This window comes from Manis pentadactyla, chromosome 9 (genome assembly GCF_030020395.1).
Source record: "Manis pentadactyla isolate mManPen7 chromosome 9, mManPen7.hap1, whole genome shotgun sequence".
NCBI lineage: Eukaryota > Metazoa > Chordata > Mammalia > Pholidota > Manidae > Manis > Manis pentadactyla.
In genome coordinates this window covers 59,240,295-59,255,699 of record NC_080027.1, presented here as the reverse complement: position 1 = coordinate 59,255,699, position 15,405 = coordinate 59,240,295, and the positions used below count along the sequence as shown (strand labels likewise).

General features: G+C 44.8%; 1 protein-coding gene across 9 annotated transcripts in view; it reads right to left on the bottom strand.

Annotated features, from left to right (window-relative positions):
- NAV2 (neuron navigator 2) overlaps window positions 1-15,405 on the bottom strand; it is a 685,764-nt gene that overhangs the window by 110,664 nt on the left and 559,695 nt on the right. For all 9 annotated transcript variants that reach the window (XR_008999256.1, XM_057507467.1, XM_036920166.2 and 6 more), the window contains one exon: window positions 5,423-5,545. Coding sequence is in view for 8 of the 9 variants with exons in the window: in XM_057507467.1 (XP_057363450.1) it covers window positions 5,423-5,545 (123 nt within the window). In the remaining variant the exon portion in view is untranslated. The remainder of the gene's footprint in view (window positions 1-5,422; window positions 5,546-15,405) is intronic.

Genomic DNA, 15,405 nt, shown 5'->3' with positions numbered 1-15,405 from the left:
GGAAGTGACAGAGCACAGTGGAGATAGAGAGGGGGGAGGGACCCTCCTTAAACCATGGCGCAGCCATGCAGACCTCCAAGCTCTGGGTAGCAATGCCAAAGGGGCCATACAGTAGTTAGCCAGGACCAGGAAGAGAATTTTCTGAATGACTGCAGAATCTCTGTAGACTCCAGGGCCCTAGATTCTCTGGACCACTAAAGGGAAGCATCAGCCCCCGCCAGGGATCTTGAAATTGTGGGTTCCTCCCCCAGTCAACACCGCAAATTTGCAGCAGGTCAGCATTCACAAACAAGCATCCTTCCTCCAACCTGCAAGGAGGCCAAAGAGGAAACTGGCCCTTCTTGTGGTCCGCGACCAGGGATGGGGAAGGGGTAAGAGCAAGCCCGGCTGCAGGGCCAGTGCACAACATCTGAGAGGCAGGAGAGGAGTCAAGAAATATTCTTTTTTCCCTCAATGTAAAATGTTTTACATTGTCCCTCAAGACAAAATTTACCATTCCTAGGCACTGCTTGCATTTTTAGTGACCAGGGGTTCATTGAAAAGATGACACCAAGGTAAGGGCTCATAGTTGGGGAACGGAAGAGGCGGCAGTATGTAGCTGGTTAGCCCACCTGTGGGGCCTGGCAGGCCAGGGTTTCAGTCCCAGCTTACACACTTGTTGGGTGTATTTGTAACCTTTAGTAAGTTACTGACCTCTCTGAGTACCTTCTCTGAGTTTCTCTGAGACTGCTTCAAGGCTAGGAAATCTCTCTTCTCAAAGGGTCAGGGTTAGGAGCAAATGACCTAATGTTTGTAAGGTACTTGGCACAGTTCCTGGCACATAGAGATCCACCAGGGAATGGCAACTATGACTGTTTTTATTATTTGCCGGTACAAGGTTGTAGTCGTTTTCTATTGCTGCTGGAACAAGTTATTACAAGCTTGGTGGGTAAAAACAACAAAATCGTACTTTAGTTCATAGAGTTCTGTGAGGCAGAAGTCTGAATTGGTTCTCATGGACTGAAACCACGAGTGTCAGCAGGGCTACACTCATTCTGGAGGCCCTTGGGGGCCATCCACTCCCTTACCTTTCCCTCTTTATGGAGGCTGCTTGCGCTCCCCGCCCATGGCCCCCTCCTCCATCTTCTAAGTGGCAAATTGGTGGAGCCTCTCCCATCTCATCACTCTGCCCGCCTCTCCAGCCTCTTCTGCTTTGAAGGTCTTGTGATTACATCAGCCCCCCTGGAAAATCCAGGGTTCTCTATCTAAACGTCAGCAGATAAGCTACCTCAGTTCCTTGGCCATGCAGCAAACATATCCACAGGTTCTGGGGGTTAGGCCATGGGCCCCGGGGGTGGGGACTGTGCCTACAGGCTTCAAAAGGAGGTGAGGTAAGAAGTCACTGCCTTGCCCTCTGTGCTCCCTCTCATCTGCACATACCCACAGGGCCACGCCTAAGAGATACTGGGTAGGGGACCTACCACCTGGAAAAGGCTCCTACCACTTCCATCTGCTGGCTGGGGACCTCTGGCTTGGATTAAACTCCTCTCCAGGGCGGGACTGAACCTTGAATGCACTGCTTGGTGCCAGCAGCCCTCCCTGCTCCACACAAACCACAAAGCCAAGCAGTGCCCTGGGCTCTTAGAGATCTTGTGACACTCCTGGTGAGGAAGGAGGGCTCCTCGGCTTGGCAGGCCACTCAAATGCCAGGATGCATAGTTACATCCTCACACCGCAGGACTCCCAATTCAAGCTGAAACTGGGACATCTCTGAGCACCAAGGCCAGGGCCCAAAATGCAGACAGTAAAGTTTGTACAGTGACTGTGAATCCTAACTGAAAGTGAAATCTTAAGACCAGAATTTGGAGGGCAATGAATACCTTGTAACAATCAGGGAAAACAGTTTATCCTTCCTGCTTGGTTTCCTGGCATGAAGTGTAAGGCTGACATTTTACCACACAGCATGAGATTTTTGCTATTTTTATTACCACCTAAACTAATAAAAGTCACTGGAGGTTAATAAGCATTCTAATGGTTTAGAAGAAAGTTACCAAGTAATTCCAAAGTCCTCCTCCTGCTCCAATGTGCACAAGCCTGGTTCCTGCCTTTCTTGTGGCATCCATGACACATGACCCTGGGATGCCACTGAAGGGCACAAGGATGATGGCAGAAATGGCCATGATTCGGAGGGACATGCTTTAGAGGGGTAAAGAAAGGGGGTTGAGAGTGGATACGTTCCCCGAGTTGAGCTTGAAACTTTCAAAGCACTCACCTTCCTGGAGTTCAAGAGCTTTGGATGGGTTCTGAGGGGACAGCACCACATGGAGGAACTGGAGCAAGTTCAGCAAATGGTTTAACTGTCCGTGAGCCCAGTCTCTCAACCCTGCTTGACATATTTCTCCTTCCTTTCAGGCTGCCAGTTCAGAGACCCCCATGCCAAAGCTCTCTTTGTTATCTGGGACCTCTGACTTGTAATAAGCAACCTCCATCTGTCCCTTTTGATCTTCCTTTCCTGTCTTAGCAGGCTGGCTCTAGTTTGCTGGAAGTAGCCACTGATGACTATCAGGTAAAACCTGAAGCCTAGGGGTGACAACCCTCAAGAGTGACAGGAGATCAAGGGCAGACTTGGCATTTTGAATTTACTATCATCTATTATTTCTCAGAAGTCACTGGTGACATACAAGACTCACTAGCTGACATGGTCTCTATCTCCCAGGCTCTGAAGGTAGACATTCCTATCAGTTACTTTTAATAGCCCTGAAGATACCCCAGCCACAGCCAGCTGCAAAGGGCCACAGTCTGTTGGGTAGGTCAGCATCCTTTCGGGCCTGACCCTGGAATAGCTGTTTTCAGAGCTGCTCTGCTGAGGTTAATGATACCCCTATTCACACGGGGAGGTGTTCTGCTTTATTATGCTTGTCTGCCTTTTGCTGGGGCCTAATCAGGTCTCACCTCTCAGTACTTTTCCTAGGCCCTTGGCAAAACTCACGTACTCAGTTGCTGTGTATGAATCCTTGAGGACTGGACTGTCTTTTTAGAAAGAGCTTCCTGGAAAAAACCTCAGCTCTGGTATCTTTTTTTTCTCAGGTTAAAAGGGAAGAATTCTGGAAAGCTGCTGGGTTCTCTGCCTTTTTTCACTCTTCTAATTATTTAAAGAACACATTTCCAATTAGAGGGACAAGGCAGGATTATCTACCCTGTAGTCATCTGCATACTATCTTTTTTTTAAAAAGTGTATCTGCAGACCACCTGTGATATTCTTCCTTGATAGTTCACATTAAATTGTCTCAAGCCTACACTATCCTTACCCTAAGCAATATTTGCAAAATCATGGGTTTGATGTGCTAGTTTAAGTTTTTAAAAATATTAACTTTAAAATGTAATTGTTAAAAGGAATTATTTCCCTGACTACCATCTAAAATTATTTCCTGTACTACTAATGTTACTCTCCCACTTTGGGAAACACTCATCTGAATATAGTTTTTGAAGAAGATTTACATGAAAAACTTTATAGAAGCAAATCTACTGCTATTTCGGCTTAGCCAAAGATGAAGCATTACCATGGTCTGTTGATAATAACTTCAGAGATTAAAGAAATTTAACATAATCCAGAACAGTTGAAAGTATTTTACTGCCTACAGGTTAAAACTTATGAAATAGGGAATTGTATAAGCATTATTAAATTCTTTTTTTTTTTTTAATAAAGCCACCTGGATTCTTTCTTTAAAAGTTGGTCAGTTATCTGTTCGGTCTTAAAGATCACATGTGAACATTCCAGTCTGCGGCAAAGCCCAGACCCTGTGGTCCATTTGGTCCCACCGTACAGGCTGAATGGCAATGACATAACAAACATTATCCATCTTTCCAGCCCCCACCTCCAACTGTAGAAAGAAAGCTCAGCTGTGATCCATAATAATTCCATTAGCCCTGTAATGAAGCATTCAATTAAACTGCCTAGGGCAGATTCTCTGGCTACAAGGGGAAATGTGTCTTGTAAGGCCTGCATTTTATTCTAATAAACTTACTAACCAGCTCCATGTTCACAAGAAACACAAACAGGCAAACTAATTTGGCAAACTGTGAAATCTCCAGAGGGGGGTGTTACAGCATTGATATTTTCTCCTGGTAATATTTACTTTGAAGATTTTAGTTGTAGAGACGTCTAGCCTTAGAAAGAGCCATTTTCTTCTTTCTATAGAGTTTTCAAACCAAGGCTTTTAAACTAATTACAGGAAAAAAGCTGACTGGAGCTGGCACTGGAGTGATAGGCCTTTTGTCATTTCTGGTATAAATCACCACCCTGGATACTGTGAGGGGCTCTAAGAAGGACATTTAGTGGCAGAGCCTGGGCCTGATACCAAGATTCTGACAACTAATTCAATGCTTTCTGCACTAGCCCAAGCTTCCCAGCCTTCCCTGGGAGAAGATGAAGATTCCTCTTCAGCAAATTCCATTTCTGGGGGTAACTTCAGTGTCTGTCTCTTTAGTATGCTGCTCTATTTCTCTGAGGCCAGAGAACGACAAAAGTTACCTAGCTCTCTGTAAAAAGCATGTCCTGCTAAGAGAACAGCAAGAGGCTGCACCCCTGCTACAGATATTTGGCTTTCTGGCACATGAAGTTTAGCACCCCAACAAGTACACTGATGTCAAACCCTTCACATCTATAAATTCCATGTTTCCTCTTTACTCTAGATTTGGAAAGAGGTCAGGTATACCAGAAAAATCCTTCACTAGTCAGATCATTAAACGGTACTGAAAGCTAGAAATACAGATATATATATAGCTGGAAAGGATCTTGGAAATCATATAGTCCAAATAAGTTGCTCATGGTCTTGGAACCATTTGTGTCAGAGGAAGGACTAGAAACTTGGAGGCAAATAGTCCTCCTTCTTTACAGTAGTGTTTTCTGAAGCTCTTTTTGTCTCTGACAGCAACAGCAACGCAGACCGGCTGAGCCTGTAATGTTAACTCGTGGGCACGTGGTGGTAAGCCTACATCTGTAAAGCTTGTCTCCGTTACCTGGCAACAGGGGACTTATGCAGAAGCCTGCTCAGCCAAGCCAGGAGAGCTAGCTCCCTTCTGCGCGTCATGAGGGACTCTGTTCCAAGATGCAATACCTAGAAAGCTGGTTAACTGAGGAAGCAAAGCAGATCCCCAGGGCCCGCTGAACTGACGAAGATGCAGTAGCAGCAGTCAAACCAACCACCCAGACTACCCAAGCCTAACTCCTGTGCCCTTGCTGTCAGAAGCACCAGCTAACCAAGCAGCAGGACCCAGGAACCCTTCAGCAGCCCCTTCCTACCTACTGTGCACAGGTTCAAGACCTCCCAACCTCTGGGTGGGATAAAGCAGCACCCATCTGCTCTCAATACCACACCTTCACTTCTCAGGACGCTCTGGAATGACCTCTGCACCTGGTCAGCCCCAGGAAGAGCACGCTTACCTGTCAGCATCTCCAAGACCCAGGGAGGTATTTCTTTGAAGGGTCTCCCGCACCACAGCCATCCCATCAGGAAGCCGGTTCAGGCGACGGGTGTAGAGGCCAAGTCCACCATCAGTCATGTACCTTCGAAAGCAAAGGACAGTGCAAATGCATGGTGAAAGCAAGTCGTGCACAGTCTTGTTCATAGCCAGAAGCCCTGCATGGCCATCCTGCGCTCTAAGCAGCAAGAAACTGAGGCTTTTCTGAGGCTCTGTCACTGAGTACAACCCAGGGATAACTCCTCAGCCATGGATTCAACCCAAAGGATCACCAGCTTGCTAGCAAAAATAGAACTCAGCTTAATTAACTCAAACTCACAGGAATCTATGAAGCAGAAGGGGACTGGTGAATAAAATTAGCTGTCAGATGTATTCATGACATTCTTTTTAATGTCAGCAATTATACAAGCAGGTGTTTTATGTAAGTAATGTGAATGGAACTGACAAGTCATTAGCAAATCATGGGGAAATATGTTACTGAACAGTGCAGTGGAGAAAGTAGGCAAGCTTTTAGGAGAGGTGGAAAGAAAAGACAGAGGATAGAGGAGCCACCTTTGTCATCATGAGCAAGGTACTTCTCTGGAGCCTGGACTTTTCATTTCAACTATGGGAGTATCACAGCCTTCCTGCATCACAAAGTGCACATGACAATTCATGAGATGAGGATGAAAGTGCCCTGTGGTTTGTGTAAGACCGTAAAGACAGAGGACGTCATTAGGGTTGTCATCATCGTGATGTGCCTTCAATGGTGAATTTCACCTTTGATACTGATGCCTTAAGGGGCTTGTCACGAAACTCTGAATAACACTAATACCAATTTACTCTCTTCCAGATCTCTTGGTGATGCCACAAAGCTAACATCTGATGAAATCAGTGATTTCAGGGGAAGGAAGGGGCCTATGGAACTTCTCCTGTATAAATGGCTGACTATCCACCAACCAGACCAGCTTGAGAGGTTAGCCACCAGGAGGAGAGCATTCAGGACCAAAGGAGCAATACCTCATCTGCCCTGGCTCCTTCCAGCACCCCCTAAAAGAGACTGCTGTGTCACTACCCCCATCTTCAGAGAACAGGAAGGCAGAGCAAAACTTGGACAGACAAGAAACCAAACTCAGATCCATTGAATTCTTACATGGGCTCCATCAGGTAGACCTGCAAGGCATCTGAAAACCCAAGGATTTTATACTTCAAGTGAGATAATACATAGTAAGAAGACCAATTGTTAGAGTAGGCAGTTAGTTAGACGTAAGCAGGAGAAAAGGGCCAGCCCATCACCAAGGAAGACTCCTCCCTGGCCAACCCCTAAGCCCTCCTTAGTTCCCAGGTCCACAGTCAAGGATGCCTAGCTCATCAGGAGGCCCCAACAGTCAAAGATACCTAGATTGTCAGGAGGCCCAAGACCACAGGGGCTTCCCTGATTACAGGGCATGAGCAAGGTTCGAAGACCTTGTCTGAAAGTAACCCCACCTCATTAAAATAACATCTAAATCTAATTAGCACTGTGGTTTTGGCCCCACTGTGGGTTTCACTCAGGTACTTACGGGTAAGGTGCTATGCACTGAGAAAAAGTTATATAACTGAAAGCTGTCAATCAACCTGTCAATCAAATGACATAAGATGCAGGGCAGGACTTCCTGCCACCTTAAGAAAAACTAAAATTGCTAACTCCAATAACAATGCTGCTTCTAGTTTCCAGACAGCCCGCTCTCCACCCTTCTTGAAACTGTACTTATGCTTTGCTTAATAAACTCCTACTGTTTAAAACTGTCATAAGTCTGTCTCTTGATCGAATTCTTTCCTTCAAGAGGAATTGGGGAAACACAACACGTTCAGCTGGGAACACAGTGAGTGCTGATTTTCCAGAAACTGCTGACCTATATCAGAGTGTGTTTCACTGCATTTGGCATTTTAGCTTTAGAATCTATGCGATAGATCCTGAGAGATTTTAATTCTTTTCTTTCTTCTACCTCAATTTAGGATATAGTCTTAGAAAAGTGGAATTACAGGATGCTGCAGAGGTTGTCCCCCACAGTAAGTTCAAGTTAGGGGCCGAGAAGAAAGCTCTCACTGGAGCCATCCCGGTTGAGAAGGAGCTTCCACTGTGGGTCAACAGGATGTTCCCCCAGTGCAGCTTCCAGGACACCATGTCTGAACTGAACTTCTCTGATGCCTCCTCCCAAGAATTTATGACCAGAGACACTGCAATGCCAGTCTGCTGGAGTCAGTCAAACCAACTGTTTGTGGTTGTGTCAACAAAACGACAGAAGAGCAGAAGGAAGTTTTCACTCAACCCGAGCATTTTGAAAACAAAGAACACTGTGACTATACCAAACACCATGGAATTGTATACTTTAAACTGGTGAATTTTATGGCATATGAATTGTATTTCAATAAAAAAATCCAGAGAAACAAGCAAAAAAAAATGCAGTGATACCACTATAGTTAAATAATTATTTGTATAATGTATAATTCCTTTCTAATGTTTGTCTCCCACACTATCCAGTAAGTCCTTGAAGGCAGAGGTTTTTCTTAGTTTGTTCAAATCTGTATCACATGTACTTAGTACACATTAGGTGCTTCGGAAGTATTGTTTTGTTGAATGAATGACACCTAAAAACACAGCTATGGGGTGGGGTTTAGCAAAAACTTTTTGAGGACTCTAATTACAAGTTTTCCTTCCTCTTGCATACCAGCAAACTTGACATCTAAGACATATGGCAAGGCAAATGAACCTACTTGCCAGTCTACCCATCTGCCCACCATCTATCCATCCACCCACACATCCAAGAGATGTAGTAACCCATGGTCCACCAGTGGGCTACATGTACATTTCCTACAACTAGTACAAGGAGGAAAGAAACCATCTATACCAAAATGCAGTAAGTCTGTCTAAATTTCCTAGATCAAGTGTCCTTTCAAGGACAATTCAGTGGAAGCTCTTCAAAAACACAATCTGTTGCCCCATTAGGCAAAGCCAGGTAAGTCTGCCAGGCCATACAGTGAAACAAAAAATTTTCAACTGGGGAGATCTTGTCAAAGGACAAACTAATTTTAGCATTCATTTCCCTGCTGGATTTTCATTACTGGTGAAACAACAGACATGGTTGGGCAATTACACGCACCCAGCCACGTAGATGAGGCCCACACATATGCTCCCATGGCTTTCTGTGAAGGCTGGAGAGCAGAGCCTGGTGAGCAACTCCAGAGATGGAATGCTGAGACGTGCTGCAGCCCCCAGCCTGGCTGCGCCTGGGAGCAGTGTGATCGTATTGGGAAAAGACAACTAACAGTGCTAATGTGGGAGGGCCCTGCAGAGATGGGACGGGATGTGCTCACTTGGCTTGTCAATGGCTGCTGGGAATTCTGAATTTTTCTAGGTAGAGAGGAGGGGAAAAGCAAGAATAAATCAGCATCCTCTGCCTTCTCAACCACACTAAGACCTAAAAAGCCAGGGAGCTGAATGCAATTAATCTGTCAATGATCCAGTTTCACTGTATGTGGGGGTGGAGGAGGGAGAAGGAATTGGGGAGGAATGATGAAGAAAATAGGGAATTTACCTCTTTTCCCAGAGCTTTATAAAAAAATGTATTCAATCATATATTTTTTTGTAATGTTCTTCGAAATAAATTCTGTTGTATGTCTTCTCACTAGGAGATAACCAGCACTGGAGATAGTTCTCACCAAAGCCAGCCTCAGCCTCATACTCATTCATCTAATTTTAAATATTTCTAAATTTTCCAACAATTCCAATAGTTTTATTTACAAAACACTCCATACATATTTTTAAATAACTCTTCTACTCTTAATGAACATATACATTTTTCCTACCCAAATGTGGATAGGAATTGGGCTACTGAACATATTAATACAGACAGCCTTAATCAAATTAATCCCTCAAGAAAGCATAATCTCTGGATGAAGCAGTCACTGGGTCACCAGCCCCTGTCCAGTGGGCTTAAAAAGGCTTGTGGTCCTGAAGGCGTGGGGAGGCAGGGAGGTGATGGCCATGCCCCATCTTTGGGACTTTAAGGGGAGTCACCCTGGGTGGATAGGAAAGGACTCACCTGAGGTCACAAAGAAAGGAACCAGTCATCCAGGGACTGACTCTCTGAGCACCAACACCATACACTTTCCTTCTCCTTGGGGAAATAAGTAATTAGTGCTGGAGCCCTAATGAGGTGCTGGTAACATCCTCATGTTTGCTTGGCGGGTCCTGCTTAAGCTGCCAAGCGAGTGAACAATTTCAACATTAACCCTCCCGAGTTCTGCAGTGATGGGTAGAGGTGGCTCGTTTCCTCCACCTTCCATAGACTTACCCAGAGGCCCCTGGAAGGAGAGTTCAGGAGGTTCTGCTAAAGGGGTAAGGTGTCTGTAGGGTGTTTTTCTTGTTTCTCAAAGCTGGCCATCCTGGGGTGGCCCACAAGCATTAGTTAGGAACACAGCTTTACTGTCAGGGAGACCTGGGTTCTGAACATGTCCCTAGCCCTTTGCTAGCTAAGGGACCTGCGTGCGTGATTGTTAACAGAACTAGGTATGGATGCTTGCTGCGTACTGTGCTAAGTGCTTCACATAAGTGATGATGTTTCACCTTGAAAAGACTCTTACAAAATTCTATTTTCCAGATGAGGAAAGCAAAACTGGGGTCAAGGTCACACAGTTCAGGTAGGTGAGTTCAAACCCCAGCTTTGTCACATTTTGGTATAATTTCTTTGAGTTTCAGTTTCCTCCTCTGCAAGACAAATGAAACTACAGATTAACCTCAGAGGTCTGCAGTGGGTTAAATGAGGCAGTATGTATAAAGCCCAGTGCCTGGCATGTCAGAGGCATTTAAAATTTATTAGCTGCCGTTGCCAGCAACAGTAGTGATTGCCCATATGGCAGAATAGTGACTACATTTCCTTCTTCCTCTTCAGGCCCACAAATACTACTATGTACCAGGTTCTGTGCCGGGCCAGGTTACAGAGATAGAAAGACCTAGTTCCTGTCCTGCCCTGGTGGAGCTCAAAACCCACAAGGGACTCAGACCTTGAACAGATAATTCTACTACTATATGAAGGGTGGTACTACAGACGAATGTGTGATAGGCTCTGAGTACACAGGAGTCACAGAGGAGTCCTGTTTAAGCTGGCCCTTGCAGGGTGTGTAGGAGTTTGCCAGCCAAAGGAGGAGGATCTATGGAGGCACGTGGATATCATGTACAGAAGCAGAGAGAAATGGAGAGGAGGGTAAGTAATGAGAACGGTGAGCAGTTCATTGTTGCTGCAGCATCAGAACCAAGACAGAAGCTGTGCTGCATGGGGACTGGGACAGAACCAGAAGGGACTGGATGCTGGGTGGGGTTGACACCTTGCCTGCAAGCCAGGGTAGCTGTGAATGGAGCAAATGAGTAATAGGCTCTGGCTTCTGCTTCAAAGAGAACACAGACTCTTTAATATTTTCATCATTCAATACTCCATTTGGTGAGCACTTTCTCATTGATATTTCCTTGTACAGATTTTTGAGAACATACCACTTGTCTGAATTCTGTCTGAGTCATCTCAAACCTTTGGGGAATGACCAGACTTGCAGGGTAGACCTCACCATCCCTGAAGCCAAGAGAGACCTGTGAAGGCAACGTGTCTATTGTAAGGAACTTTCTTGACACAATAGGTGCACCCTACGTAACACGAGCTATGAAAAAGCTATGGAATCTAATCGGACCTGTTAGAACACATGTGCTAGGTTTTGAGTCAACAGGTCTCTTTTGCTTTAAATGTAAGGAGGCAACAATGTGGAACAAGAGAAACTGGCTTTGTGAGTCATCTTCAGGAGGAGGAAAAGGTGGATCCTCATTCTCAAAGTTCCCAGCTCAACACAGCCTGCATAAGGAACACAACTGACTTTCACTTAGCTCAAAAGAAAATAGCCTTCTGTCAAGAGCTGGGGGAGGTGAGAGGGGACAGGAAGGGAAAGGGATACATGATCACCTGATTTGGTAGCTCAGCGCATTTCTAGCAGAGTATGGTATTAGAGGCAAACAAACAAAAACCCTTACATACAAGAAATGAAGTATAGTTGACCCCTTGAGCAACATGGGTTTGAACTGATCCACTTCTTTGTGGATTTTTTTCAATAAATATATTGGAAAAGTATTTTGGAGATCTGGTTATCTGCAACAATTTGAAAAACGTTTTCTGTAACTTACTTTATTGTAAGAATACAGTTTATAATAAATGTTTGTGCTAATCGCTATTCATGTTGTCATTAAGACTCCAGTCAACAGCAGGGCTATTAGTAGTTAAGTTCTGGGGGAAATGAAAGTTACGTGCAGATTTCAGACTGTGTGAGGCATTGTTCAAGGGTCAACTGCAGCACAAACAGGAAAAAAAAACGAAGCCTAGGTGACTACTTTTCTTAAAAGACATATCAACTTGTCTATACTTTTTGGATACACTCCTGGTTTAAATGTGAACATAGCAAAGAAAATGGAAGAAATATACAATGTAAAATTCCTTGCCAATATCAACATAAATATATGAACATATATATCAACCCATACTTTATTGCATAAGGTAAAAAAAATGATGTGGGCTGATGAAAAGCCCTTGAAGTTGAGCGTTTCACCAACATCCAAGTCCCCAGAGGACATGGGCTTTCACAGTGCTCCTCTGCTCCATTACTATCGGCATGACGTTTCTTCTCTAAGTTTATTAGGATGTAAATTGAATTTCTAGCCAAACCTGAAAAAGGATCCCTTTAGTTTAAGGCCTCTTAGAAGTCAGATGAATAAACTTCCCTCTGGGTCACAGAAGGACAAACAGAGAAGCTAGTCTAACAAAGCTGCCTAAATCCTTCTGAAGAAAGCCGATCTTTATGACAAAAAAGAAGCCGCCACATTTTACTTACAGGAAGAAGAGAAAGCATCTGAAGTGCAAAAAAATATATATGATTGGAAAAAACTGGGATTAACTTCTCAGTGCTAAATATAAAAGTGCAGCAGTAAAATTTAGGCAGACACTTAAAACTCGACTAAGGAAACACTCGGAAACCACTCCGCCCTCAAAGATTCTAGGCACAAAAGCAGAGGCAACTGTAGCATTTTTCATTTGTCAACCCCACCCCCCACCAAGCCTCCACCTCAAGTGACAGGTAGAGACACATATCATAGAGTGACTCTAATACGCTACTCACAGCATGTCCTTCATATTTTAAAATATAAAAAAGGTGAGTTCTAGTCAAAGACTGTGGTGCTGCTTCTCTGTTATGGGTCATCCCAAATTGACACACAATGAAACAAAACCAACAGTAGCTTTGGAGAGAAAGTCTACGGTTGGAGCATCTTTTTCAGATTTTCCTGTAATAAATAGGAATTTATAAATAACCCAGACTACACAATGCAAATGATCAAGAAACGTTTCTTTGGCTTTCATGTCTTTTGGGGGGCGGGGGGGGGTTTCTCCTCCCACAACTGCTGGCAGACGCAGAGGGTAGATGTGAACATAGAGAACCCAACCAGTTTCCTACCTTTCTGCCTGATGTGGAGCTGGGGCACCTTTTAGGGCTGTTTCCTACTGTGCACAAAGTGCTCTTTAGGACACCACCAAGCTGGTATCTTGCTCTTTTTCAGAGGATGCAAGAGTTCAATTTTCATCCCTAGAAAATTCTTCCCTTATTTCACTCAAGGCTGGAGCAGCCACCTGAGGCTGTAGTGTGAGCCAACTTGGCTCCAAGCACAGGACATGTCCACGGCAAACAGATGTCACTGCAGTGAAGTTCTGTCAGTGGCCATGAGCCACCAACCAGGAATATCCACACAGCTCAAGGGGCACCGGTCCCTTCCCTGGCTTGTCTGCATTTCACTTCCATTTCACTTAATCCTGGCTGTGAAGTGAGACAGATGACTGGGAAAACGGGCTCAATTCTCTGATTCTAGTGCGTGAGAAGTCAAGCCTACTGCAGTAGTGAGCTGGGCCCAAGACGTCTGGAGTCTACTCTGGCTAGCCTAGTCACCAGAGCATGCCTCTCTGGGGAGCACTGCGAAGACGTTGCTAAGCTAGCCAGACAAGAGCTCAGCTCCAGCGGGCCACGGGGACAGAGGCAGTAGCAGGAAAAGGCAGGCCTGAGTAAAGGAGGAGTCAAAGGGCCCCAGGGGCCTCCTTTATCCCTTCTTGGGGAAAACTGGAATCACAGACTTACTAAGGCTAGGTGTGCAAAGCTGCATGAAGCGAACAGAAGGTTCTTGGGGTGCGGAGGGGTGTCACTGGAACAAAACTCAACATGTGCCCCACCCTCTACCTGCTGCTCAAAATATGGGCCATGGACCACCAGCTTCACTATCACCGGCAACTTTTCAGAACTGCAGTATCCCAGATGTCCTGAGTCAGACTCTGCAGTTCATCTGGATCCCCAGGTGGTGCAAGAATGGGAAGCACTGGCCTCAGGCTGGGGTCCTGGCAGTGGGGAGCATCAGAGGACCACAGAGGTGAAAACTAAAGAGCTTCGATTTACATTTCTTATCATATCCTTTTTAATTCCAATGCTTTGTGGAGGTTTTATAGCATACATAGTACCTCAGTAACATGGCACATATATATTTAAAAAAGGCAATGTCTCATGAAGGAAAGCAGCTTTTTTTTTTTTACACAACCAGCAACAGTTGAGAGACCACTATCTAAAGCAGAAATCCCTACATCTTCTTAAGTTATGGACCCCTGTGAGCAACTGGTGAAAGCTATGGACCCCATCTCACACATGTGCAAAACTGGTGAAAGCTATGGACCCTACCTCACACATCTCATCCAGTTTCAGCAGCTCCCAGATGCCTACCAGTCCCAGGGCGGGCGGGGGTGGAGGAGCAGTCCCTTTGCTGAGTTCGGGCAGAAGTAGATCCTGGCTGAGCTGCTTTCTTCAACATATTCTGCAAGTTTCCACACACCAAAACTTCGGTCTGTGTTTGCTATAAACTGACTCAGCTGTAGCAGGGCTTTACTGAAACTCACATGTCACTCTGAATTTTAGTATACAGACTCGATCTCACCACTGCTTTGGGCTGGAGCTTGCTCTCGCCAAACTCCTAACAGAGGAGTGACTGATCAAGTGGGGCAATTCCTCTGTGGTGATGAAACATGCTGCCAAAGTCCTTGTGTCTTTTGCAAAGTTCAGTGTGAGTTTTCACAAGTTTAGAAAAATTCTATCAGGCACTGAATTCCTGAGCATTGTGGTTTAGCCTACCTAAGAACTATGCACATGTAAACTCCACAAGCATTTTAATTAAAGAAAAATCCATAATTTTCTAATAAAATATACTCTTAACCACACAGAGCAAGGGATTATAATGAAATCGCATTTATTACCCCAATTTAAGTAAATGCATATATGTAAAATTTTCATTATAATCTGTAACTATGCTGGTTTAAAATGGGAGTTGGCAGGACACGCTTCTGAAGAGAGGTTGCACACTGGAAATTTTACAGTCCCCAATCTGGAATCTGGTCTGGCCTAAATTCTCTTTATTGTGGTTCAGCTGTCAGTGTGGTGTTGCAGCAAGTATTTCTAGCACTAGCAGGAAGCTTTTTGTCCACCTACTGAAAGATGAAACACAGTCTAACACACAGGAGACGGCTCCCAGACAAAGCCTCTTTAAGCCCTTTCTTGGAATGAAACAGATGGTGAAAGGAGATTGACTGATATCCAGGAATTCGCAGACCTTAGAAGACACCTGAATCACCTGGAGACCCTAACAAAAAATGCAGATCCCAAGGCCCCAGCTTCACAGACAGAATGTCATTATGGGGCCCAAACCCTGCATTTTAAAATGGACTTTTTAGTTTTTTTAGAGCATTTTGAGGTTTACAGAGAAACTGCACAGGAAGGAGAGTTCCCATCCATCCTCTGTCCTCTGCCACCAGTTTCCCCTATTACTAACACTTAGCATTAGTGTTGTCCATTTGTTACAACTGACAAACC